Raw genomic sequence first — 27,508 nt, 5'->3', positions numbered from 1 at the left:
GCAGAAACACAGGCTTAACTTTTTGAGATAATTATCAATAGTGAATACTAACCTATTTCTATCTCTATGTTAAAAGACAAAAGAGAAATTCATTATGTGCTCTGGAAAAATAAACAAACAAAGGCAAACTAATTCAAACTTTGGCAGTCCTTCTCCAAAGTTTCATAGATTTCCAGGTTCGTGGTTTTATGCTATACAAGAAATGTTTGCAAGGCGGGGATCCAGTCCTGAGAGCAGCTGTGTTGAAGTGAACTGCATGTTGGAAGAAGTTTGGGAGTCAGACTGGGGGGAATGAGGATGTGTGCATATATGTATGTATGTACGTACATTTAAGCTACAGTAATGACAGGAGTGATCCAGCTCACAAATTTATTCTGCTGTAGAAAGTTTGTGAGAAAGGAGGTGAATGCCCATATAAAATAGATTTGTGACCTTATGAATAGTATGTTACGCTCATTTGTAGGTAATGAACTCATTCTTGTTTGAGGCATATTTCCTAACGTAAGAATAACCTTGAAAGTTTGTTCATCTAAGAAATTGATGCAAATGGTTATGTGATATATGCAAGATCTTTTGGTTGTGGATGAGTGCTGCTTATAAGAGAGTTTTACCTTTGCTTAGTGAGACTTGCCTCTGCTCAGTTCATAGAAGAAACGTTTATCTTTATTAGAAAACAGAACATTTCAAAAATCTCTAGGAATGAATTTTCTTTCCAATTTTAACCTCTGAGTCAAGTGAGAAAATAGAATTAATGCTGCTTCTGTATGTTACCACCTCTCTGTTTAGTTCCACAGTGGTTAATGGGTGAGCTGCTAGCCTGCCCCAATTTTGAGATAAAACGTGTCAGTTTGAGGTTGCCTGTTCTCTGTGATCACCCAGGCAGCGATGGCAGGTTTTCCGAGGAGGCAGTAATTGGTTAAGCTGCAGTGACGGGGGCACCCATACTCTGAGTGAGTTTTTGAATGAATCCAAGTTTTGCTGGTGCTCTGTCCTGCTTGGAGTCAACATCCGAGGGGGGAGGAAGCTGGTTGTTTTTCTTGGTGGTAAATCTTTGCCTGTGTTTCTTCCTGTCGCTTGCTGACTTCTGGAGCTCTTATTGCTGATACCCATCGTATGATGCAAATTTAGATAGAATATGGGTTTGGACCTAATGAAAATGGAATGGAAAAAATTATTTACTGCTCAGTAGGTGGTACCATATTGGGGTGACTGTCTGTACCTCTGTAAAATGGTGTGAAGTGCAAATTGAAATACTCAATTTTTACAGCCATCTTGCAAAGGAAAATAAAGGTCATCAGTTAAGATTAGATAGGTTCTTACCTACTTTGCCATTCTGCTAGTCATAGGCTGACCTTCCTTCACAGTCCTCACAGTCTGATATCCTGTTAAAGCTTGTAGTCATTACTGCTTAACACCGGGGCTGAGTGTTTCCAAAGCATTGTCTGCTTATTCCAGAGAGCTCCCAACCCTGTGGTCTCCTTCCTTCCTCAAAAAAGGGAGAAAAATTAATCACAGTAGGGACAGAAATGGAGCTTCAGTCTAAGCTAGAATAGATTTCTTGACCCCTGTGCTCCAAATTCTCCCTGTTGCCACTGCTGACTCCTGATCACAGGGAGGACCACGGGGTCAAGTCTGTGTGTGTGGATCCATTCCTCACTTCCCAGCACAGCACAAGCTCTTTAAGTATTGCACAGTGAGTCAGCCAAGGTAGGAACAAGTGTCCTCACCGTGCCTCTGCGCTTACTGCTGCAAATGGGCCACGGGGATGGGTTGCAGTGTGTGTGCAGTGTGTTGGGGCACGCTGAAAAAGGCTTACTCCAGTCCTTGTATGGCTTTTCTCTGTCCTAGTGGGTTTTCATTCCCAAGGGCAGGACTTCTAGCCTTTTATCCGTCTGAAATGTCATGGAATGCCTGTGGTGTGGTGTAACTAATAATGGTGATGCTGGTCTCGCGAGGCAGGATGCCTCCCTGGGGAGAGCAGAGCTCCTGCCCCCACTGTTCCCTGTCCTTGAGGGCCAGATGGTGGTGACTTAATCGACTTCTTTGCATCCTCTTTGAACACCAAAGCTACATGATCTGGCAGTCTTGTTACTTCATATGCAGATGTTATGAGTCCTGCAATCGGCCTTTCAGGTGATTTTTTTTAAAATGTTTAAAAATTGTATTTTTTTCCAAATGCCAAAACCCAGTAATTTTAATTTAACGTTATAATTTGTGTCTCCAACGTATCACTGAATAAATTGGGATTTTATGCCCTTAAATATAATTCCAATTTAAGTTTTGTGTTCGCAGAAGCTAACTTAGTGTTAAGGCTCTAGCTTTTATATTTGTAATTCTGAAATGTTATGAAATAAAAAATATGTAATTCTATAAAGAATGAGAAGCCCAAGCTTATAATGCACTTTAGAATATGTGATAAACGGAATTGAAAAGTTGATATATAAAAAACACCTTTATGTAGTTTTCACAGTTAGAATGAATTTCTTGATTTAACTGAAACCTAACGAGATGATCTTGGAGGTCTTTCCAACCTTAATGATTCTATGATTCTGACCACTGTAGTTCCATCACCAAATGAAAGCACTGAACTGAAGTATTTGGGGAACCTCTGCGGTTGGGTCACTTACTTTGAGAAGTACGTGTGTATACTATGCATGCTAAAATTCTGATAGTACGTAGTGGTTTTAGATGACATTTAAAGAATTCTAAGTTTACCAAAACATTTATTGGAATCTACTAATTACAACTTGTCAGGGTAGAGAATAACTGTTCGTTAACACAGTGTGTGTGTGTTACACCTATGTCAGTCGCACTTTTCTTTTCCTTTTCCAATCTGTATCCTTGTTCCAGGAGATGGTAGATGGATTTAGTTTTTCTCTATTGTAGATCTTGTGCTCTGTGCCATTCTCTTAAGATAAGTCTGTTGTGTTTATTTTCATAACACTTACCTTTGGTGAAGCCATATTACTTTTCCTGTTTTATACCTAGAAACGGAGCTGCACAAAAGGATTAACTCCAGAGAGTGAATTTGTCCTGGGATATGTGCATTGTCACGGAGCACTCTGTCCTGAAGATGAAGGCCGTGATGGTTGAAGCCAGCATTAGGAGACTATCTCAGAAGCAGCTGTCCGGGAGGGTGAGGAACAGCACGGGCTGCAGCTGCTCCTCAGGGCTGGCTCGTGGTGTAGGCTGGGGAGCGTCAGGCAGATGCCGTGGAGTCAGGGTGGGCCTTCAGGCTCTGTCCTGGAAAAGAAGCATAACTGTGGTGTCAGAGGAAAAGGGAGGAAGGAAAACCCTTGTGTGTATGTGAGGCCTGTGCCGTAGGGAAGAAGGGCCTGTAAGTTAGGGGAAAAGCAAAGTCACCTTGCCTTTTTGTGCATCGGGAGAGCCATAGATGGCTGTTTGTGGTGAGGAGAAAGTACAGCTACAGCCATTTCTAAACAGTCAATCGGGAAATCGCCCTCAGTGACTCTTGGTAAGGAGCATTCCGCAGATCACGCTGACCTGAAGAATATGACAGAGCCCAGGATGCCCTGTTTGTTTTCTTTCTGAAGCACTGTGGTTTAGGGCACAGGCATAAATCCCCTCTCATCTGTGACTGGAAAATCAGAGACATTAACTGGGATTTTTTCCATTTGTCTCTAGTTTTATTCCAGTTCTTTTGTCAGTGACCATGCGTCCTTCAATGAACAAAATACAAGATAGGTGGTTCAAGCTCTTCAGGATCATTAGTGCAAATGAGCTCTTAAATTAAAAAAACACCTCAAACCGATTATTTTGCTTGGTGGTGACGGCTTTTCCTCTGTCCCAGCCCATAGCAGTACCTTCCCAGAGCTTTTCCATTCTGGAGCACGGCTTCAGCTGAATGAGCGTGGAGCTGGCGGTTTGCCACCATGAGGTCTGCCATGGCTGTGGGACTGCCGGCAGCTCAGACAAGGGAGCTCTGACAGGAGAGCTGACCATGTCCATTTAACCCATGGAAATCTTCTTGGTGGCTGTCCCCTTCGTTCTTGGCTTTCTGCAGAGAGAACTGTCACTGCCTAGCACAGGAGGCGGAAGGACGTCGCCAGTGCAGTTGGTGTGTGTTTATGGAGGCTGGATTTGGAGACAGGGTGGTGAAGCCTGAGCTCTGAGCTTCTCTAGTTGGCCCCAGTTTATTTACAAGCACAGTCACATTGCTTAAGGTGTTTTCTGAGCGCTAACTTTGTTTGGTGACAAGAAATGTGTTTTTTCATGTTTCTTTTTTCACACAGACCTCTGGTGGCACTGGGCAGTGCTGGGTGAGCAGCCGTGCCGCAAGCTGGCCTCCTCCACTTCTGGGGCTGTGGGAGCAGGCTGGGCTGGGGCAAACGCAAGGCCATCATCGGGCGTCATTGCAGTTTGCCTGTGTGCTTTTTCCTCTTTTTTATTATTACTGCTGTCTTGTGAAGGGATTTTGAGGTCTTGCTGATGCTGAGCAGTATGCTTCTAAGGAAGCAGAAGGTGTGCCATGGAATTTGAAGGGGTACAGGTATATGTTAGTATTTATTGCTTGAAGCTAGCTAGTTTGTTCACCTTAGGTGTGAAATTATGGTTCTAAAAGGTAGCTCATTCAAAGGTGTTTTTCCTTGTGATGTGATATTTGCAGCAGTTTAGGCTAACCGGAGCCTATAGATGACAATATAGCTGATTAAGAAACAACACAACAGCAACAAAATACATTTAACCGTAACCCCTTCTAAGGAATTGATACAATTGTGACAATATAAATAAATCATACTTTGACTGTCGAGGAATATAAGAGATCAGAATTATAAACTCATTGCAAGTCATTCATTACCTGAACTAAACTTGCAATAATCTTTTTTTCAAATTTTCTTCTACTATGAAAACTCTCTGTATTTTTCTTAACAGCTTCTGAGTTTCTGTAATCAATTTTATTCTGAAGTCATTCCATTGTTTCAGGCATCCTCTCTCCTTAATAACGCAGCTTTGCCAGCAAGCATACATTGTACACATTGAGTATTCTCCATCAATAAAAGGACAATATGGAATAATGAGGCAGAAATTTCATGAAAACCACTAATTATTGAAACAATGACTGCCATACAATAAATGCTACTTTATGCAATATAATTTTAAACACAACTGTTTAGAAATATTCTGAGCAACTAACATAGTTTATAATTATCCTTATTGTCTACACACTTATATTTGAAAATGCTAGTTGCCAGTTACATTTCATGTAATGACAGACCAGTCTCTTTCTTAGTTTATTTCAGTATTGAAGACTATCAGTAAGCAAGAGAAAACGTAAATTGTTTCCGTGGTATTAATTTGAATGCACATTTGTGGTAATGATCTGATTCTGAAATTGCAACATGTATATATATTTCTTTAAAATCATTACTAGCACAGCTGTAATCCAATTTGAGATCATTTATGATGTGCTTTTTCTTTAGAACAAAGATTTATCAGTAAGTCACAACGATTTTAGTGTTTGTGATTTACAGAATGTCCTTATGGCTTGTAGCTATGGATTTGATGAAAACGTGGTTATAAATAACAGGAGAAATGAAATGGTTGCTACAGATACAGTAAATTAACTAGAGTTTTGTTGGGAAAACCAACAATAGATCTTTTTACCGTAGCTTTTTTCTGTAGTCCATGTTACAGGCCTTTGAGTTGGTGTTAACTTTCTTTGGTGCTTGCCAGGGTGAGATAAATATAAAGGGTGCTTTGTACTATCCTGTCTGCTCTGGGATCCAAAATACTGGAGCCAGTTCAGTGGCTTTCACTCTCTTCCAATTTATTTATCCCTGCCTTGTTTTGGTGGAACACCTTTAACCTCTCTGGGTTCTTCATCCTGCTTGTGCTTGAATCCTTAGAGACAGCAGGTCACGGTGTAAAAAAGCACTTATTTAGGCCAAGAAGATGCAAGTGCAAGCAAAGTAACACTTTACGCTCAGTTGCTCCATTTGGAAAGTGCAGGATACGCTTGTGTACCTCCTTGGAAAGGGGAGCAGTGTTGAGCTTGACATCAGGAGTGCCCGGTGCAACATGCCTTTGGAACAGTCTGTCAGATCTGTATCTGCTGGGCTGGGCTCTGGTGGAAGTAGAGCGCAGAGCCCGAGGCTGCGTAGTGGTGGTAAGGACTGTTTTCTCTAATCTCTTGTATTTGCTCCAGGAGTGCCGCGGTGTCAGTTCAGTGGGGGTTTGGGATGAGCCTTGTTGCGGGAAGTGGTGCCTTATCTCAACCACTTTGCTTCCATGTGTACATTGAGGGTTTCTCAGTGTACCTGGTGCGAGATAGGTGCGCCTAACGTTGTGTATCTTAAGTCATGTGTCATTGGGTAGGAACTGAGGGAAATCAGGCTCTGCTGTACAAAATGAGCAAGCAGTTCAGCAGTGGGGGTCAGGCCAGTCTGTGGTGAGCGCAGAAGAAAAGACACCTCTGCTCCTGGGGGCTTGGCCCACACTCTGCTGACAGATCAGTATAATAGTATATTTATTCTGGTTAAAGCCCCCATGGAGGCCTAAAGCAGTCACAATGAAACACTTCTTATTTACTGAGTGAGATACTAATGAACAAAATGTTCACACAACCAACCGGTCTTCCATGCAAGAGTTGTCTTCCAGCAGACGAGGGAAGGAGCTGCAGCATTTGCAGACGTGATTGGAGGTTTGCTGATCCCGTTGGCTGAGAAATCGAGGCAGTGGAGCCTGGACCTTTGGTCACCATTGAGGGCTGCCCAGAGTCTCCAAAAGGTGACATCCAGGACCCTGGTAGCTGGACCTCTCCGAGGCTTCCACAGTGGTGGCTGCGCTGCTTCTTAAGGAACTGAGGGTTAGGTAAAGTCTGTCTCAGATATATTTGCTCCAGTAGTACCTGTGAGGGCAATACCCTTGTTTAGTATTGAATCTCACAGGGAGAAAGGCTACCTAAGTGTTTCAGCTTTTAAATGTGTAGCAGTCAAGTATGATGACTTTGTTTGAGGTACCTCAAAGACTCCATGACCCTGTTGTTTTCTGTAAAGGCAGTAAATTTCAAATAGAGAGTTACCAAGCAGCAGTAAGAGCTGAAATATGTTCTCCTTTAATGACTATCATGAACTACTGGACATACATCACTGTGAAATTGTTCTGTATTTTGCAGTGAGCAGCTCTGCTACCAAAATAGCATATCAGTTTAAGAATGCTCTTTACACTTTTCAGTAATGAGGTTGACATTTCTTAAATTCTTTAGTACGAAGTGGCCGCACCTTATGGTAATGGAGAAGAGCTAGCCCTGCCTGGTAAAGCATAGCTCTCTAGCAAAAACCTGAGCTCTGTTTTACCTACTTTTATTTAGTACCTCAATAGACTTCTGAATGAGCAGAAGATAATTATTGGTTTACTAAAACCAATAAAACATTTCAGGATTTAAAAAAAAAGAAGCCAGTTAATTGGGACGCTGTTGGAGATGCATTATGCTGTCACTAAATCTTAAGCAAAGGATAATTTTTACTCTCCTTATTGGCTAAATGAGAGTTTGCTCATTGTAGTGTGTGCCATTAAAAAGATTCACAAGCACATCAGCAGAGCAGTGTGAAAGAGTCCTGCGTGTTGCTTTTGTCATTAGTAAAAAATGTAATAAGATTCTAGTAACTGAAGAAATACATGAAGCCTTTTTTGGTGGCACAGTGTTAAAAGAAGGCTGGAGTCTTGATGATAGTGAGTAGTGTCTGGCTGTTTTCGAGCTTCTGTATTAGTCTTGTAAATCACTGGAGGGTGGGCAGTGTAACACTTCTCCCTCTGTTTTTCCTTCCCACCGTATAAATAGTGCTGGGAGCTGCAGATCTGCCATCTTTCTCTTTGTTCTAGGAAGAGAATCCCCGAGACAGTAAATCACACAGATGCAGGTAATCTGAGAGGAACAAACCGAAGTGGCTTTGGCTGGGATAATTTGTTTGTGTCTAACCTGTGTAAAATCTCTTCAGATTTGTACAGTAATGGATTGCTCTGGCATTGCGGCTCCTGTGTTCAGGCGGGACAGGTGTGAAGTCCTGGGAGTGTTATTAACTTGAAATATGCTCTTTGATTTGCATAATCAGTGTAATTGTAAATCAGGACTCTTTTCATCGTAATGAAAAACCTGTTCCCTGTCAAGGAAAAACATACTCCGTGTTCATCTGAGAAGGTCTCGGGAGCGCTGGGTTGCTCTGTCCGCCTTCCTCTGTCATGGTTCAGCACCTTCTGCCAGGAGAGGGGCCGTGCTGTAGGCACCTGTGGTCAGTGCGGGCTTGGAGATGGGCAGAATGATGAAATGGTAGCTTTAGCTTAGGAAATCCGTGGTGAAAATGAGTTTGAAGTTGCAGCTACATCCTGTGCTTCACCCTTGGTGACCTTTCAGCCGACGCCTGATGCCGCGGCAGTGCTATGTGGGGTGGTACCTCTGGGGGGGGCAGGTGGTCACAGGGTAAGCATCCCAGGGATGTATAAAAAACAGCCAGGCTAAAGCTGGAGAACGGAGCTAGACTGAGCTAACAGCCAGAAAAAGGTGGGATGAGAAGTGTGTTTGGGACTGTGAAAGAGGAAGAGGCAGGGAAAGGTAAGCTGAAATGCTGCAGCAGATCGCAGTGGTGGTGTGAGAGAATATTGTAGTATGGGATTGGGAATTAATTGGGGACAGGAGAGCATTATCTTCCATCTTCTTGCAAAAGAGAAAAAGTGGAATGAGGTGTTAGGAGTTAATGACTTGTGTGTTTCATTATACTTGCAATGAAATACCTGAACAAAAATCCAGTTATCCCTTCCTCTTCTGAAGTGGGCCCCTGCAATGCCTTGAGCTGAACTGGGGCATCTGGACCTTGCCTGCTACACGAATTAAGTCGGAAGTCTAGTACTGAATTTACACATGTTGCTTCATGCTTCAGGAGAGAAAAACAAGGCTTGTGTGCACTAAAGAGATGAGCCTGGCTACTCTTCACTTCTTGCCTACTTCTGTGTTGTAGAGGGATGTTGCTTGCCTTCCCTGCTGGCTGCCTGAAGTCCCCAACGTGTGCTGTTCCTGGTAGGGCTTTTGTCCCATGCAGTGTCACGCTAGCTGACATCTGCCCGGGGATGCCTCTCCTTGCATTTGTCACTCTTTATGCTGCAAACTTTACATCAGTTAATCTGGTTTCTTCACTAGATGGAAGAGTCAGGTTTTTTTTTCTTCTTCCTTTGATGCCGGTGTCACAGAAAGTTACTGTGCCTATCATTTTGGCCTAGAGTAATTCAATTAAGCCATTCAGAGGGAGAAGTCAGGCAAATGCTTCCTTGAGAAGAGTGAGTTTGTCTTAGCCTTTACTTTTTGCTTTGATAAATCACAAAAAGTTCATAATACTGCCTTCCAGCCGTGGAGATTTATCCTGCAGTGTTACTTTCTATATGCCTGTGTGAAGCGCAGCCTGAGTGTAGATTTTGCGAAACTGTGGCCAGGCTTGAGAATTGACTGAGTAGTCTCCAACACTTGTGTTAGAAATTAAACATCTTTTAAATGGAAAAGCTGTTTCCTGTATCCCTTGCAGGAATTTCAGTTTAAAATTACATGGCCAAAAGTTGGAAATCAAACCTGGTAAGATGTGTACAGATTCTGAAATATGGTGGAAATGCTGTCACAATGCAGAAGTTATGGACAGCCTCCTTTGTCATCAGCTGCGGAGACAAAAGCAAGGGCGTGTGATACTCCCTGGAGGCATACAAAATATAAGTAAAATTAGAAAGAATTATCTGAGGACACATTTGTCCCAAAAGAGCGGCAAAGAGCTCAATAGTCACTGCTTAGCTAACGCTGAGAAGCACCCATTTTCCTGTTGCATCAGTCAGGTCATTCGGTGTGTTACAGTTGTAATAGCCCAGATGGCAGGGTTACAGATGCGGGAACAGAAATCAGAGCTAGAAGCTAAGGTACTTGAAATAAGCCACAACAGAGAACACATGACTGCCTAGAAAAGCCCCCCAGACAAAACAAAAAACCCACCAGCCTCCCCCAGACTCCACCTGAACTCCGGCAGCATTCAAGTTCAATTCACCCAGCAGTTTATTAGCCAAGACGTGATTGCATTTGGAGTTTGCTGCTCTGGGGACTTGTACCCATGAGCAGTGCTCGGATAATGCCAGTGCATGGTTAGGAGCTGCGAGGCTGGAGGCTGAGTCCGGTGCCTTCCTGCGGGGAGGTTTGGCTGGGCCCCTGTAGGAGGGGAGGTTGGCACCAGGCAGAGTCCTGCAGCTTCCTCGCTGCCCCCACTTATGTAACGGGACGGGGCTGGGATTAAAAGGACAGCAACGTGGTTTTCGTGTCGCTGGTAACCTTAGAAGACCAAGGTAAGCGACTGCTGACTGTGATACTGCATCCTGTTTCATACAGGAAAAGAAAATATTTTTGTGTTTGGGTTTTAACATGCCTATTGTTAGTTCTGACAGGGGAATGTGCTCTGTGGTGCCTTACTTTGGTTTCTTTCTTATTTTCCTTTTAAGCAAGCATATTTTTATTCTGTTTATGGCTGTTCTCAGCATGGTTTCTCTGGTCACTACTTCCATTCCTGCAGCCTCTTTTAATCGCCAGTGTCAGGAACCAGCCCTGCTCCCTTTTCCCTGCTGATTTTCTCCCTTGGTCTCCTCTTCGGGGAGGGTTGGCTTGGCAGCTGCTATAAAACTACTGCTTTTTTTGCTAGGGAAAAATGGCCTTCCACGTGGTTAATGATAGATTCAGCTTACTTGTCCTGGAAAGTAGTTTAAAGTTTCTGTCTGCTGTGAGTTGACTTGATTCTGTTACACCCCAGCAGATATTGTCCTTCAGCTGTGGTGTGCATGTGAAATATCCAGACAGTCCTTTAAGAGCCCTGGCATGGAGCTGGCTGCAGACGGGATGACGGCCAGTTGTATTCGAAGCAAAAGAAAAAGCCCCAAACTATCAATGAGTGCCTGGTGGGTTCTGTTGTCTCCTCTTTTCCTTTCCCCGCTGTGGGGCTGTGTGTAAGGACTTTCCAGCAGCTGGATGTCTGAGATGTGCTTGTGCTTTTGCCTTTTCTTTTCCTTGTCACGTAATGAGAGTGAAGATAGCAGTAGGGATTCGCTGTACACCCCTACTTGGAGGAGTGCTGTAGTAGAGAATTATATATGAAGCTCCTTATTTCTGTCATTTGAAGATTTTCTCCTGACATATATAAATATAATTTATAATACGTGTATATATATAAAAGCAGAGCAAACACTTATCTGTAAGAATCACTTCTCTGGTCAATATCTGATAGGTGTCTGTCAGCTTACCGTGTCTGTGGGAGGAGACGCAGTGCCCGTCATCCTGCAGCTGCTTACTGTGTTGAACTCACAGTGTGATTGGTAATTCTTGCTGCTCAAATTTGGGTCTGGGCAGTGAGGTTTTTTAACTTATGTACAGAAAGCAAAATGAGCGCGGTGCTGTAGTGCCCTGTCAGGACAGGGGAGAGTGGGATGAGAAGTATTTTAATGTGATGAGTGATACAAGTCTGTTGAAAAGCTAATTCTGATGGTGTCTTTAAAGCAGTTGTGGAGGAATCCCTGGCTGTGTCATCAAGTGTGAAATGTCCCAGAGGAAGAGGTCTCAAGTGGCATTGCACGGGCACCTCGATTCACTGTTGTTCTGGATGTGGAAATAAAAACAGCGCTGTAATGAGAGATAGGGTGACGGTACTGAAATGAGCTTGTAAAAACAGAGAAGCACTGGAAAAGGTTATAAATCAACACGGAAATCTCATCCTCTCCTGAAGAGAATAATGAAATATTCAGTGCCCAGACAAGTACCATTAATTTCAATGAATTTCATACCTACCTGCATTTGTGGATCTTCAGGATGGGCGTGTATTGTAGCTCTGCTTAGTGAGTTAGTTTTAGGACTGATACTTCTACAACAATTGGCCTTTGGAAGTGCTTTAGAGAACAACAAAAAGTCAGAGCTAAAAACTGATTCCTCAGAAACATCTATTTGGATTCAGATGATGAAAGGCAAGGAGCATAAACTGTGTGCCAGTGCCAGTGAAGCATAGCCTTGAATTATTTGGGTTAGCATGCAGTAATTTGCTTTAAAACAATCTGATTATGTTAAAGGTGGGAAATCTCCGTGTAAATTTATGTGACACTGTGACAGTGATGTTCAGTTGTGACCCTCAGGAAGCTACAGAAATGTCTGTTCGAGGAACCATCCTCACCCAAGGCATTTAAAAGTTGTCAGAGCAAGAGAGAAGTCTGCCAAATCCCAGAGCAGATATGCTGTGGCAATACAGGTCCGGGGGTTATTGGTCCTTCCTGTGCTTTATATGCACAAATTTGTTTATTTTAGCTGGTTTGTTCCTTCTGGGAGAAGATCGACTTTCTTCTGGGTATATTGCTGTGTGGTTGTAAGTTGAACCGAATCTACCAGATTTCTCACAGCCCTCCTCAGACACTGAACAATTTGGTGTGGTTTACATCTCCGTGCTTTCCTCATAAGGACACAGCATATCATTTCCCAAGATAGGGCTGTGCTGGAGGAGCTGTGACCAGAGGGAGGGGGAGAGAGAGAGGGCTGAAAATTTTCAGGACTTAGGAAAATCTTTTAACCAGCTCTGTCCCTGCTGCCTTACATTCCCTGTCATTTCCGTGGGCAGTTTCCCAGCAGATGTAATGCCTTTATGGTCAGAAAGCTCTTCAGACACCTCATTCAACCCTTCTGGGGAGGTTACGTGTGAGTGCACCTGGGGCAGTGCCGCTGTGCCGTCCATGCAGAGAAGCCGTCTCAGAGTTTCAGAGCTGAGAATTGGGATTTCTTGGTTTCCGTGGCATGTTACTGCACTTAACCACGCTTGCCTTGATACCGAACTGTACCTAAACAGAAAGCGTTTTAAGGAGATCTGGCTTTATCTTCTTTTCTACTTAGAAAGATTCAGGATTCTAAAACATCTGCATCCTGCGTATTGTGTTTCAGACACGTATGAAACTTAAAACCAAGGAGCCCGTTTCTGCAGACTTGCAGCAATCTCCTTTAACTTGTGCCCAGTAAAGCTCCTCGGTTCGCGCTTGCCACGTTTGTATTCTTTGAGTCACCTAACCACACTGGTCGTAGGAAGTGGGGTGGGGGAGGCCAGTTCCTGTGAGCATGGCATGGTGAGCCGTGAAATGAGAGCTGCAGAAGGAACCGTTCTCCCTTTTTTTTTTTGGATGTCCTGTAGGCTGAGCAAGTAAGAAAAATGTGGGTGTCTCTGCTCAAATACAAGTAAGTGATCTATGTCTCTATCTTGATAGAAAACTGCAATCCATGCCAAATTCTTGCCTGCTTTCAAACACAGTGTCGTCTTGTTTGTTTCTGTTTCTGAAAGCTTACAGTGAGAGCTTTGCTGTCACTCTTTTTACTTTCTGGCATGCCAGACAAATAGATGTCATGAGAAATAACCGTCGTGAAGTCACCGGGCTTGACAGAAGGGCACGCGTGTGGCCCTGCAGTGTGGCTGCGAGCCGTGCCGTCGGCACCGCGAGGCTCTGCTGGCCTGGTGCGTGGGTCCTGGGCAGGGGGAAAGAGGGTTTTGGGTGGGTTTGAGGAGGATGCTGGAGTTTACCAAGCAGGGCAACAGGGAAAGGAAGGGCATGCCAGACGGCAGCGTGGGGAAAGACTCAGCAGGAGCTGGTGTGGGGCAGGGCACCGTGTGAAGTTGGAGAGAGGAGGAAAAACTTTGTGGGGGCAGGCTTTGGGGCTGGGAGCACTTTGGGGATGTCATTGGGCATTTTGTAACTGGCTGTAAGAGGTGGGGTAGTGTTCTGCCCTTGCTAGAGGGGACGTCTTTCTTTTGATTTGCAAGACCAGTTTCTTTACAGTGTGTTGTACCTAAGGCTCAAAAGACTGGGTTTCCATACAGTGTAGCAAGTGCTTTAGCTTCTCTGAGCAAGTCCTTACACAGCTGTGTCTGTAACGCTGCCTGGGCACAAAGGACAAAGTATTATCCCACTCGACAGGTTCCTGCTGACACAGGGAAGGCGTAATCAGCACCGTTTAATTTGTGACAGAGTTCCTCTTAGCAAGGTTTTCTCATTCAGAGGCATGCATTAGCTCTGCCCTTGAAGCACTTTGCTCTCTAGCAGTGGGTTTCTGCCTTAAGAACACCACCAGCCTCTCCTCCTTGAAAGGCTTTTGCTAAAGAAGGAAGGGAGAGAGAGAGAAAGTTCACTATTGGAGACAGCGCTAGGGAATGCCCGAGTGGGTGGCTCAGTTGAAAACAGAGATGCTTGAACTGGGAATAATGAAAACCTGCTAGAGGAGGTTAGAGGTACATCCTGTGGGCTCAGTTTGTAGCCAGGCCTAGGGAAGGGCCAAGAGTAAGATGTCTAGATAAGGAGAGCAGTTTTCAAAATAACTCCAGAGGTTAACAGTTGAGAGTTGTTGTTGTGAGCATTATCGTTATCATTATTTATAATTATTATTTATCATTATTATTATTGTTATTAAATCTGCTCAGTGCTGGGCACACAGTTGTCCAGACTCCCGTTAGCTGCAGAGCCCCCTGTTGCCATCACGTATGTTCTGCTTTGTCTTCGTGTTTTTTTTCTGCAGTCAGTTTTTAGCCAGACCGGTGATGGTTGCTTACCCACTTGATGTGCATGGAGCATATAGCAGACAGCATCAGAAGTGGAGTCCTCGCTGCTAGGGCCATCTCTGGGTGTCACAGCCAGCTTCTCCCGGGAATAGCTGCCCTTTTATATATATGCTTGAAGAAAGAACAGGGAATCACATGTTCCTGTGCTCTTAGAGCTGGACCTGGTGGATCACAAATACACTGTTGCCTCTTGGAGCTACTGACTTCACTGATGTTACAGATGGCCCAAATCAGCAAAATAGTAGGAAACTGGAAGCTCCCATTGCTTGGCCACCTTGTGGGCGATCCCAGTGGATGACCATAGTGACAGCAGCCCCAGGAAGCCCTTGCAGTTGTTGCCAAGGCCATTTTCTCTTCCTTCGATCCATCAGGGAGATGCCCCAGGAGCAGTGGCTGGAGCTGTGGGGCAGCCGGGGCACCGGAGGGTCCCCTCTGGGACCCCCAGAGCAGCTCTGCCTTCCTGCCAGCCCTTCCCAGGCATCCGTGCCTGCTGCCTGAGCTGGGCTCACCGCTGGGCTGCAGCAGCAGCAGGGTTTGGTTTGCCTCGGGGTGTGCCCAGGAGCAGCTCTGGTAGCTGCGCTTGGGTGCTTCGGGCATGGCAGGGGCTGGAGCAGGCTTTGTTTTACAGTGTGACATCAGAGTCTGGAACAAAGTCACGTTCATCTTTCTGGATGTCTGGAAAAATCCCCCGATGGTATTAATTCTCAGTGAAGGCGAACTTTTAAAGTAGGTGTTGTTTATCAGTGCCTTTCTGGTGTGTTTAGTCTGCAGAGCCTTCCTCTGTAAGTCCTGCATCTGTCATCCCTTCTAACCCTTGCGCCTTCCCCGTGCCTCGCCTGGGAGAGCAGGGGGGGCTGCTGGCTGAGGTCACAGCTCCCCTTCTTTCAGCTGGACGCCACCAAGCTCTCCGGATCAGCATGAGGACTGGGTGAGAAGCCCCCAAGCAGCACGCTGGGACACGTGGTGCCAGCCCCCCGCTCACTGCCCAGCTTGCTGCAGGAGATGCAAACTAGCTGCTGATCTGGCGTTCCCGGGTCTTGCTGCTGGCCATCACAGCCCTCCAGGAAACTGATTATTTTAACCTGGGAGTGTCTTTTCGTGCTACAAAACTTTTTTGGAGAAGTAGAATTAAAATATGCTACAAATTAAATTATTTTTTTTCTTGAGAATCAAGGCGTTATCTCTGGAAAGCACAGCCTTTGTCATTTTCTGCTTGGATTGGTTTTGAAGTGGGAAATTGTCAGCAGCATTGTTCATGCGAGTAAATTACAAATAAGCCACCAAGTACTTGCTCATAAACACGGTAGAGACGCTAGGACTGGGCACAGCATGGCTGAGGCTTTTTGGCCAAATTTGGTTTGTTTGGAAGCGCACGGTCAGGCTTTTTGCACCCTGTGCTTGGGGCTGTCACAGGTCCCCAGGCATCTCGTGGCAGGGCATGGGGGGAGCGGTGGTTTGCAGTCGGCAGCGTTTTGTCGGGTTTGGGGACACCCGGGCACTCTTCTGGTACACGCACAGGTCTGCACGTACCGGCACGCTCCCCAGGTGCTCATCTGGACGCTGCTCCAGCCCGGAGCGCGCTTTCACAATTCCAGCAGGGCAGAGAGGAGGCAGTTTGTACCCTTGTTCCTGCGGGCACAGGAGGACAGGCAAGGGGTCTCTTCGCCATCTCCCCCCACTGGAGTGTCTGGCAGCAGAAAGCCACACAGCCCGGGGGCTACCCGAGTTGCTCCTGCCTCAGGCTGGTGTCCCTTCCATCCCCAGGAGCACCCCAGCACGCTCTGAAGCCCGTGGGCTGTGCTCTCGGAGAACTCCATGGGAAATAACCCAGTAAATCTTGTTTTCACAGATCGTTTTATAGCGCTTGAAAAAATATGTAAGGAAAGTGGATTTTTGTCTGGTGTGCAAAAAGCAGCCCTTAGGGGCCACATCAGAGATGAACAGAGGGAACCAACTTGGCTTAAATTAAAGAAAAAAGAATGAAACCCATTTTTGTGGTTTCACCCATGCATACTTTTCTTGATTTAGGCTCAGCACTACATTTGGTGTTCAGGGCACTTGTGGCTTTCCAAGTTTCTCAGCTTTCCAACTGTTTATCAGTTTTTTTTGTCTGCTTTGTGCCCGCTTGCTCTTCGGAGGTACCGTCAGCACACGCACGGGCTAAGTGCAGGCAGGAGATGACCAGCAGTGTTATTTTCATTGGTAGTGTGTATATGCAACATACAAGAGGATATAAAATACCGTATTTTTCGAAGACAGTAGATTTTCTTTTTTTTTTTTTTTAATGGGTCTTTTTTAACACGAAGTAGTGTAAGGCTTTGCTAATTATTTGCTCTGTGGCTGCTTCTGAGCACAAGTCCTGGAGCAGTTGGAGCCGAGTTCAGAGCTCATTTCAGGCAAGATGAAGGCATCTGCCGCTGTGCTGAGTTATTACTGCTGAGGGATCTTGTTCCAGGAGTGTTTGAGTGGTTTGTCCAGTAGGAGAGGAAAACTTGTACCTGGATTTATAAAATAAGGGTCAAGGCACTTTTCAGTAACCGAAGTAGGTTGCAAGAGCTGTCAGTGTAGACACGAAATAAGTGTCTGCTGGTGTCCTGCACTTGAAAGTGAGCAAGTAATCAATAGCCCTGACTTCTATCAGTAAGAAAGAAAGGTGTCGCGTTGTTATGCTTCCACAATGATGAATCTCAGTAGGAACCAGAAAACAAGTTTTGTTCTTCAGTTTCTTTTGAAACTTTACAAAATGACACCAATGAAGGCGGTCCCCTTTTCTGGCAGTGGTTGGACAGGAACCCAGAGTCCTTCAGGCCAGACCTGGAGCTGCGTCACTCCCTAGGGATGAGGCCGGTACTGTGCTTATGAGCTCAAACAGCCAGGCATGGTTAGAGGTGTCCCGGGGCAAGCTGCTGTGGGTGCTGAGGCTTGTCCCCAAGAGTTGGGTCGTTACAGTAATTCTTGGAGCAAAATGCACGTGTGGAAAATAGAAGATTGCTGGATTGCCAACCAGTCATGGCCACCAGTCAATACACGCTGAAACAATTCCCTCTCTCTTCTGTGTGCTGCCCTTTTTATTTTTTTTGAATTATAGCGTTTCCCTTGCGCACGTTTTTTAATTTCTTGCTGTGCTGAGCTACTGTTAATAGGGAAGAAGTTTCTGTCCTTTCTCTTAAAAGCTGCCACGTCACGGCACTGCCATCGCTGTCACGGGGCTCTCAGCATCCAGACCGGAGGCATCTACATAAGCTCCTTCCGTGCTGATTTGTTTGTAATAATCTATTAATCTGCTCTAATAATCTACTCTACTTTCACTGCACTTTCCTGATATGCGAAATTCTGTTTGAATAAAACCCAGTGCTTATAAATTCCTGGTTTCAGACAGAAGTATGTTTTAATAGCTGGTCTCAGATCTGCTTAAAAGCAGATTTCATGGTAGAAATGTTAATGAAGCTTCAACAGCAACAACTGGCAGCCATTCTGAGGAATATGGGGTTGTATATTTGGGTGGCGGAGGTCAGGAAATAGTTTTGTGCCACCTGAACCTATTTTTGTCAGCAAAATTAATATTTTATGCCTTTTTTTTTTCATGTGTACTACTGTGAAAGTTTCTGCATCAGCTAATCTTCTAAAGCAGTCAGTGAGGCTCAGATTTCAAAGTCGTTACCCAAAAGGTCACATCCTGATTTAATACCATTGGTGTAAACCCAGGATAATTTAGCTGCTGTGGATGGAGGTGCTTGTCATTTCAGTTTTTTGATCCAAATATAAATCTAGCCACAAGTAGGTTGCATTTGTGAAGCTAATGCCGTGTTCCTGAGCACATCCCAGGAAGGCTAAGATTTGTTCTTACACTGAGTGCATCCTCCCTATGTGGTGCAGCTCACCTCTCTCCAGGAAGGCTCTGGGCATTTCAGCTAGTCCACTTGAAAACAGGGATGTGGAAAGAATGTTTGTCAAGCTTTCTTTGCCATAATTTTGTGGATTATCATTCACGTTTCTAGATTTGATACGTTTTCCATTTCTTAGGACTGCCAGAAGCATATATATTCGTGTGTTCATATGCAGCAATCCTAAATCACACCCTTTTTTAAACCTTTTTATGCCTTCTTATGACATGCTATTAAAGCTGGTTAGAGGATTTCATGTAGCTGTAGACTTGCCACATGTCCAAAAAAAAAACAAACAACCCCAAGTCAAAAAAAAAAACTATGTGAAAGTGAATATATGGGTTTTCCACAGTACACACAGGAATGAATCAAGAATGCTAAATTAAAAGACAAACAAACATTAATTATGCATTTCTCTATTTTCCCACTGGATCATATCTCAGTGGGATCTTTTAGATTGGAGCCTTTTGAGGGAATGTTAATATTTTATGTAATAAGGAATAATAAATAGCAGTAAAATGCAGCTTGGATGATTAAATCTCTGAAGGAATGGAGCTTGTACCAATCTGTCCCCCCACGGGACATATTCACCATAACTTAGGTGGTGCTTTTTGTTTGTTTTGGTTTTGTTTGTTTTACCAAACAGCATGATGTTGTATGCTGGGGCATATATATCTCTGTTTGGAGGAATCCTTTTGAAATGGCTTTTATCTTTCGTATTTATTCTTTTATTTTGGGTGTTGGTAGTAAAGAAATAAGTCATTAATTACATTCTAAAACGTGTGCTGACTTACCAGTCAGCATGACGTGACTATTAAGACTGGATATATTGCTTGTAATAACTTCTGAGTGAGTGCCTTGCTCCTTTTCTACCCTCCTTCCCTCAGAATGTAATATGAATGATATGCTTCTAGAAGTAGCTAAATTTTTTGCTAGGATTAATAGAAGGAAGTAAATATTGCCTTTTTTTTTTTCCCTTTCAGGTTGCCCTTGTTCTCCTTTTCAAATCAAATGTCACATTGACTCAAATCCAGCATTGGAAGCATGTGGGGAGCTGCAGCATATCAGCCCAGCACAATGTATCCATCAAACTGGAAGGAAGCCCAAGACCAAAGCTCCACTGGCCAAAATGCATCCTCTGCAGAAACCCCAAGGCAAGTGGCTTTGACCTCCTAGCAACTGTGCAAGCTTCTATCACACATGATGTGTAATATTTTTAATTCTTTTTTAAGTCACAGCAAAGTAGTTATTTTATGTTCTAAGGTTCAAATACAACTAGTAGGGTTTTATTATTTTCATTTTTCCCTTGTTAGATAGCATCTTGGGGAAGCCCTGAAGAATTGGTTCAGGAATAACAGATTAACTTGTTGATTCATATTTCCTTTACTGCTATTAAATGTCATGCAGCTGTGAAATCGAAGTTTAATTTAGCAATATTTTTTTCATTCTCTATCATTTTTTTAAAGTATTAGAATAGCTTATTGTTTAAACCTGGATCTGTTTTCCATTTATACTAAGAACTGTGTGTAGCAACAGGAAATGCTGAAATGGAATGAATGTATTTTAAAAATGAGAAATATGAGCTAAGGCAGTCACATTCATGGGTAGCGTGTGGGCTGTGGTAATTCCACAGTCCCGCCAGACTCAGAGTGAAATAGGTGACAACCCCAATCTATGGTAGAAGAGAAGTCAGGAAGAACCATGATCTAGCAAGTTTTCTGGTCTCCCCAGACCCTTTTTTGACAGGTCCCAGTCAAAATTCCCATGGGACACTGTCACCTATTAACCAGTACTTGAAAATCAGACGGGTTACCTCAGACTGAGCCAACTTAGCCAAAGCTACAAATCATCACTACAAGACTTGGTCGTGAATGTGCCAGTCATCTTCCTTAAAGATACTTTCACATAAAATTTAAATAATGATTTTATCATTTCACTGCATTTCTTTATAATAAAAATAGTTCTTAAAATTACCTGCAATGAGCATACATATAACAGTAGAGAACAATGTATAAGATCCTTTGCAAGGTTGGGAGATGGCTTTTTTTTTTCCTTTGCCATTATTGACTTTGTAAATTAGAAATGGCTTCTTCTCCTGAGAAGTGGGAGTTGCCACCCGCTAGATCAGGTTGCCCAGGGCCTCGTCCAACGTGGCATTGAGCACTTCCAGGAACTGGGGCATCCACAGCTTCTCCAGGCAGTCTGTGCCAGTGCCTCACTGCTCTCTGAGTGAAGAATTTCCTCCTCACCTCTAATCTAAATTTCCTGTCTTTTGTTTAAAACCATTCCTCCTTGTCCTACCATTATCTGCCTGAGCAAAAGGTTGCTCTCCATCTGTTTTATAAGTCCCCTTTACAGAAAAGCTGCAATGAGATCTCCCCAGAGCCTTCTGTAGGCTGAACAGCCCCAGCTCTCTCAGCCTTTCTCCATAGTAGAGGTGCTCCACTCTCTTGATCACCTTTGTGGCCCTCCTGCGGACCTGTTCTAACAGCCTCGTATCCTTCTTGATCTGGGGTCTCAGGCCTGGATCCAGGCGTCCATGTGGTGCTTCACAAGGGCAGAGCAGAGGGGGACAGTCCCCTCCCTCCCCTGCTGCCCACCCCTCTGGTGTTGCAGCCCAGGACACAGTGGGCCTTCTGGGCTGCAAGCATGCACTGCTGGCTCATGTTGAGCCTTTCGTCCACCAGAACCCCCAAGTCCTCTGTAGGGCTGCTCTCAATGAGTTCTTCTCCCAGTCTGTACTCATGTCTGGGACTGCCCCAGCCCAGGTGCACCATGTGCACCTTGTTGAAGGCCAATTATGTTCATGTGGGCCCACTTTTCCAGCTTGTCCAGGTCCCTTTGGATGGCATGCCTTCCTTCCGGTGTATCAACCATACCACTCAGCTTGATGTCATCTTCAAACTTGCTGAGGGTACACTCAATCCCACTGATTGTGTTATTGATAAAGACATTAAACAGTCCTGGTCCCAGGACAGATCCCTGAGGGACACCGCTCGTCAGTGGCCTCCATCTGGACACAGAGCCACTGACCACCACCCTCTGGGTGTGGCCTTTGAGCTAACTCCTTATCCACCGAATGGTCCACCCTTCAAATCTCTCTCTCTTCAATTTGGAGAGCAGGATGTCATGTGGGACCGTGCCAAAGGCCTTACAGAAGTCCATGTAGATGACACCGGACGGTCTTCCCTTGTCAACTGTTGCACTAGGGCAGTCGGTGCGCTGGGAGGGCTAAGGTAACGCAAAGGCTGAGACGCTCAAGTCACAGCAAAGGGAGAGTCCTTATTCCCTGCTGTTTTACAGAGCCAGGGCCAAGCCTGGGCTATAACTTCTCCCAGATATTTAACCTTGCCTTCCCCTTTTCTATTTCTGTCATGCTGCTTCTCATTATTTCACTTGTTTCTTCTGCAACAAAGGCTGTGTGTCTTGGTTTCTGCCTGCTGCAAATAGCACTGGGCTGCTACTTCAAATCTTCAGAGGGGAGGAGGATTGGGGAAGTGCCATTCCAGTGCATGGCTTCAGCTTTCAGGCACCACCTGAACGTGTCCCATGATGCTAATCTCTTCTTTGTGGCTGCCTTTCTTCCCGTTCTCCACCAGTTTACCTGTCTGTGCGTAGGAGGGCCCTGGAAGCTGCCTCCAAGTCGTGCTGCTGTGCTCGGGCCCCGGTGTGAGGGTGAGAGGCAGAAGGGGAGTTCAAAGTGGAGTGACGAAATAGCAGCACTACTTCCTGCAAGGGCTGGGATCGTGGAAGGTGGCTTCAGAGCAGGGGTAGGGGTTGTGGCTGAGCTCCCATGTTGGGTCCTGTATCCACAGCTGAAAGCAGCATCTTTTGTTTTTTCAGGAGTGACTGTTCATTTAGTCCTTGTGGTGATATAGATACAGATGGAGCTCATCTACTATTGTTCCTTTTTAGCATGCAAATCTATCATTCACTTCTTTTGTAGAAGCCTAAATTGATTTTGAGTTTAAAAGTCTGTAAAATTGACAGAGAGGTAACGAATGTGTGCCCTGTCATTTAATGGATTTTGTCATGTGCTCACGAGTGGGAATTGGCAAATTGGTTATGCTGTTTGAATGCTTTTCACACAACGATGTAATGTGAATTTTGAAAAGCCTATCTTGTCTTCTCCCATGAGTTATAAATAGATGTCTGTGTGTTTATAGGTGAGGCAGAGCTGCCTGGCTGTTATGATATTGAAGGCTGTTTCCTTGAAAATTCTGAATGTAGGTTCTGTGTGTCAGCTCTTCAGCACGTATCTTTTGTGGTTTAAATTTTGCTTTGTAAGTAGCATTTAAGAAAGCCAGCGAATTTGACTCTGTGCTGATGTGTCTGTTTCTCAAAATTACATTGGCAAATAACAAAAATCAGAACAGAAGGGAACACTTTTTCTTCCTTCTTAATACAGCATATCATATACTTTAGAGTGTAATTTCTCAAATGGTTCAGGTGGAGTCCACTAACAGGAAAGATTTAAAGGAAAGTTTTTAAATGTTTTCAAGTGTTTGCATGGATAGAAATGACGTGCATTATTGTTACTGTAAATACTTTGGCAGAGACAATGAAGTTCACCTTTTGAGTGCTGCAGGCCAGTTACAAGCTCTTAAGGTCCTAATAGGAGATGTAGGGTAGGTTATTGCCTCTGTCTGTCACACCGATACTGGTTTTATAAAGAGTATAAATAATTTTCCTGTTTAACTGTTAGTTGTGTGTAAGACAGGTTTCGTGGTGGTGTTTTCAAAATCAAACTATAACACCTTTAATTTAAGACAGGAATTCCAAATGGTTTTGGACACTGGGCAAGTTGGTCATTTTATAGGAAGTGTCCCATTAGAGCTCAAATCATTAGAAAATGTGATTTTATTCTTTGGTGCTGAAATGACCTCAGTAATGTAGGTAGTTTTAAGTCTGCCTATACTCAGAGTTCGAAAACTCTAGCAGTTCTTCATCACTGACCTCAGGCAGCGACCGCCTGTAGCTAGAGGAGGGAGGATGCTGAGGCTGACCTGGAGCTTAACACAGTCGGCTTTCTGCAGGGTAGGGACAACAGCAGTTGACTTATTTTGGGTGTATATGCCTCAGTTATCTTCCTAAAGAAAGTAACCCTGAAATTGCATTCAGAACAGTTGCTAATTGAAGCTCCATTACAATTTTAATCACATTATGCTGATGTGCCATATGGACCATTTAAAAATTGGAAATGCTTGAAGTAAATTGTTCTTGAAAGCATTGTTTAATAAAACTCATATGTAGAGTTTCCTCATTTGTTTATTGACTCTTTGGATAGTCTAGATCAGAAGGGCTATTTGGCAGTACTGCTCCAAGTAGCGTGTGCCTTGGAGTGATTGCACTGGTGGTTTTCCTACCTCCTCCTGTAAGGTCTGCTTATGTGAAGCTGGTTTCACTGTATGAAACTGTAACAGCACGTGAACCTGTTGCCATGGGTTACTGCTTGCGTATTTCCAAACCCATTTACCCTGCAACAATATAAGGTCTGAATACATTTTTTTAAAATTACTTTTTTTTCCTTTTAATACTGTATTAGACTTTGCACCTTTGCCTCCCAATGAATTCTTAAGCAGAATGTATACATTCTTACAATGCGTTTTATTTATATAGTATATAACTCAATGTAGAACCAAAAGAGGAAGGAAATTTATGAAGACTACACCACGGAAGAGATGGGGGAGGGAGAATGAGAGGAAGAAAAGCTATTATGTTCTGCTTGTGGGTTTTTTGGCCAAGCAAATACCAGGCACTGAAATCCATGGTGGGATTGTTTTTTGGTGGTTTGTTTTGTTTTTGCTTTTTTTTTTTCCCAGCATAAGAGATTCAACAGAGTGCTAGAGTCTTGAAAAGTTATGGGAGGGGAAACTCGTGTGATTGAGATGGTGAGCCCATTTGCAAAAACTAAGTGTGAGCTGTGCATCCTGTTTGGTAACAAGGAAGCGGTAAATTTCTGAGCCGCTCTGTTCGTTAGCTCATCTGATACAACTGTAGAAATGCAAAATAGAAGACTGTCGTTTTTCTTTAGTGTACAGCAGTCTGCTTTTGTGTAAGAAATAGTTTGGAACTGCACCAACATAATTTATAAAGAAGGTTGAAAGAATGGATATTCTTCATTCTGCATTGCGTGCTTGGATTTTTTTTCTCAGTTTAGAATAAAGAAGAGGGGAGATTTATCCTTGTGCTTTTTCCCTCTGTTTTATTAGTACCTCCTAAGCCTATACATCTCAAACCTGGGCAGGAAAGAATTCCTCCTGCACCTTCTCGGCCTTTACCAGCTGATCCCAAGTCATCAAGGAGCTTAGCGCCTGGAGAGGAAGAAATACCAATATCAGCAGGAGTCAACACTCTCATTGAGAAATTTGAAAGTATTAGGTAAATATGTCTTTGAGATCTGCTATAATCTCTCTTTTACAATTTTAACTTAAAATATAACAAGAGAAAACGTTGATTGTAATTGTCATGTTAGAAACTCCTCTCAGGATGTTTTCTTCTGAAAGTGCAAAACTTGACTGACTACAGAAGAGTTTTTTATAAAAGCACGTATTTCGGTGATTATTAGTTTGTAACTTGGAGCTGAAGGTCCAATGAATTTAAGTGTTCTACCACAAGTAAGTAGCCCAGAGTCTGCTTTTGGTAAGTCGTCTTGATATCAAATTGTTTTCACCTTATAGGAAATACTGCTATAAAATAATTGAGTTTTGCTATAAAATAATTGAGTTTTCTGTCTCAGATTCAGTAAATGTCAGACTTACTGTTATGTTGCTTCTTTGAGGCAGGGGATAGTTCAATGTCAGTGTATTGTGAAATGGCATAATATATAATTGTTTCTTGAAACTTTATATATAAAAGATGTTAAATAGGGTTGTGCATGTATATATAAATATATGTAAAGCAACTCCTTTTACAAACACATAAAAATCCTCTCCAAAGACCAAATCTGCCTGATGGAGCTAAGTGATTCATTTCATAAAGAGGGGGATAGGGACAGAGACACTGTACTGTGCCTTAGAATGTACTGTCACCTGGGTGAATCTAGTAAGGCCTCTTCAGATAGAAACTAATGCATTCTTGTGCTTCAGAAACGTCCCCTCTCTGGCAGAATATAACTTTCTGGAAAGGCTTTGTTCTGTTGAAGAGGCTGAGTTGTTTAAACAAGCTCATAAACAAATGGTTCTTTTAAAAGACGGTTCTCCTTGCCACAAACCTTCAAACTAAACTGTTCTTCAAGTACACGTGGGGAGTATTAAAGATCTGGGATTCTAATGGTACTTTTTCAGTTAAGCTTATGGCTAGAGTGGTATGCTTTTACCTGAAATTGTTGGGTGAATGTTGTTCCAGTGATGTGTTTGCACACCTCCTAGGATTATGAGGGGGCTGTAAGAAATATAGCTTGAATCAGATAACAGTCAGGCCCTGTCTCTTTTGAGGCACTTCTGAAGTCTCTGAGTGTTAATAGGAATGACTGGGGTGCTTTCTCTTCACCTGCAGGCAACCTGTACATATTCTTCAAAGGAACCAGCTAAATTTAGCTCTTAAGATGGAGCCTGGCCTGGACTCATCCAAACAACCGAGCTCGTGTGACTGTGACATGGTAGCTTCCAGCGGCTGTTCGACAAATGAAAAAAGTGAGCCAGATGAAAATGAGCCAGACGTACCGTGCAGTGCGGATCTGTCTAACACAGACATAATGAAAATTAAAGAGCTAAGCATAGGCGATAACAAAAGCCATGAAGACTGTACTGCTGTGAATGTGAGCAAAGAACCCTCTAGAGAGCTTAGCAATAAAGACTCAACTGCAGAACTGAGCAGTAATGGTAAAATTCCTAACAGAGACAGTGGCATTGACAGCCCTTCTTGTAGCGTGGCAGGAGAAACTTTCCCAAACGAAGAAGGTGCAGAACAGAAGAAGCCCAGCGTGGCTGGGAATCCGGGGGAGATGGAACCAGACAAAAAGGGCCCCAAATCTTCCTCTGCAGAGCAGAAGAGAGACTCCACGCAGGATGAAGACAGTGACATTGATGAAGGAAGTAGTGAGGAACAAGAGACGGCAGAAGTGCCAAAGTTAGAGTATTTGGATGTAAACAAGGTAAGGTAGTGTGTTACTTCTGTGTTCTCTGGAGCCAGTTCCTGACTCTGACCAGAGATTCCTTGCATCACTCTGGTCTGTTGTTTGGGTCTTATTGTTTGATTGTTTTTGTGTCAGAGGATCATGACAGTCATTGATTTCCTGTTTGATGCAGGTCTTAACTTGTTCCCAATCTAGACTAACTTGCAGAAAGGTTTCCAGTCTTGATTTAATGTAAGATTTAATGTAAGAGAGTCCATCACAGCCAGAGGTAAGATATTAAAATTGAAGTGCTTTTGTAGGTAAAGACTTGCACCTTGTGTTTTTTGTTTGAATTTGTGCAGGTTTAGCTCCTCACTCGATCACTAGATCATGTTGCTTTCAGCAGAGCTCCATGGTAAGCAGGGGGCTAACTGGATACTGAATGTTGCAGCAATAGGGTCTTGCATGCTGGAGGGACTTGCATGTTGAAAATCTCTTCTAGCAGGTTTTTTATTTTTATTTCTTAAGAAGCCTGTGTTTCTTTTGGTGTGACTACTACTTGAGTGCAAAAAGTTGTTTTCAGGGTAGTTACTCTATCAAATTACTCTTCAGGAAACTCTAGCTAGAAGAGATTTTCCTTGAATGCAGAATAATGGAGTCCATGCTGTTGTGCATTTGCTGCAGCTGTATAGTGTTAACGACAGATTCATTCGATTATCTGCTTATCAAGACAGTTATTTTTTAGAAATAAGATAGGTTAGATTTTTCAGAAAAATAAAACACAAGATGCTTAGAGCAAAACATCTGCAAAATATTCCCCTTTTTGTTTGGTGGATAGTTTCAGAGTACAGTTAATGCTCTGGGGTGTTGCCTTTTTCCAAGAATAGAAGACAGTGTGATGAGACAAACATACCTACAGGAAGGTTTGAAAAAGCCCCAGACTTTTTCTAGTGAACGCACTGCTT

General features: G+C 43.6%; 1 protein-coding gene across 2 annotated transcripts in view; it reads left to right on the top strand.

Moving 5' to 3' along the window:
• FGD3 (FYVE, RhoGEF and PH domain containing 3) overlaps positions 1-27,508 on the top strand; it is a 115,034-nt gene that overhangs the window by 39,925 nt on the left and 47,601 nt on the right. For both annotated transcript variants that reach the window (XM_080606506.1, XM_080606505.1), the window contains exons 2-4: positions 19,471-19,641; positions 24,700-24,868; positions 25,985-26,582. In XM_080606506.1, the coding sequence (XP_080462632.1) occupies positions 19,471-19,641; positions 24,700-24,868; positions 25,985-26,582 (938 nt within the window). The remainder of the gene's footprint in view (positions 1-19,470; positions 19,642-24,699; positions 24,869-25,984; positions 26,583-27,508) is intronic.

Source organism: Anser brachyrhynchus, assembly GCF_964034855.1.
Source record: "Anser brachyrhynchus genome assembly, chromosome: 10".
Taxonomy (NCBI): Eukaryota; Metazoa; Chordata; class Aves; order Anseriformes; family Anatidae; genus Anser; species Anser brachyrhynchus.
Note: the sequence above shows the minus strand (reverse complement) of the source record. Positions and strands in the feature narration are given on the sequence as shown.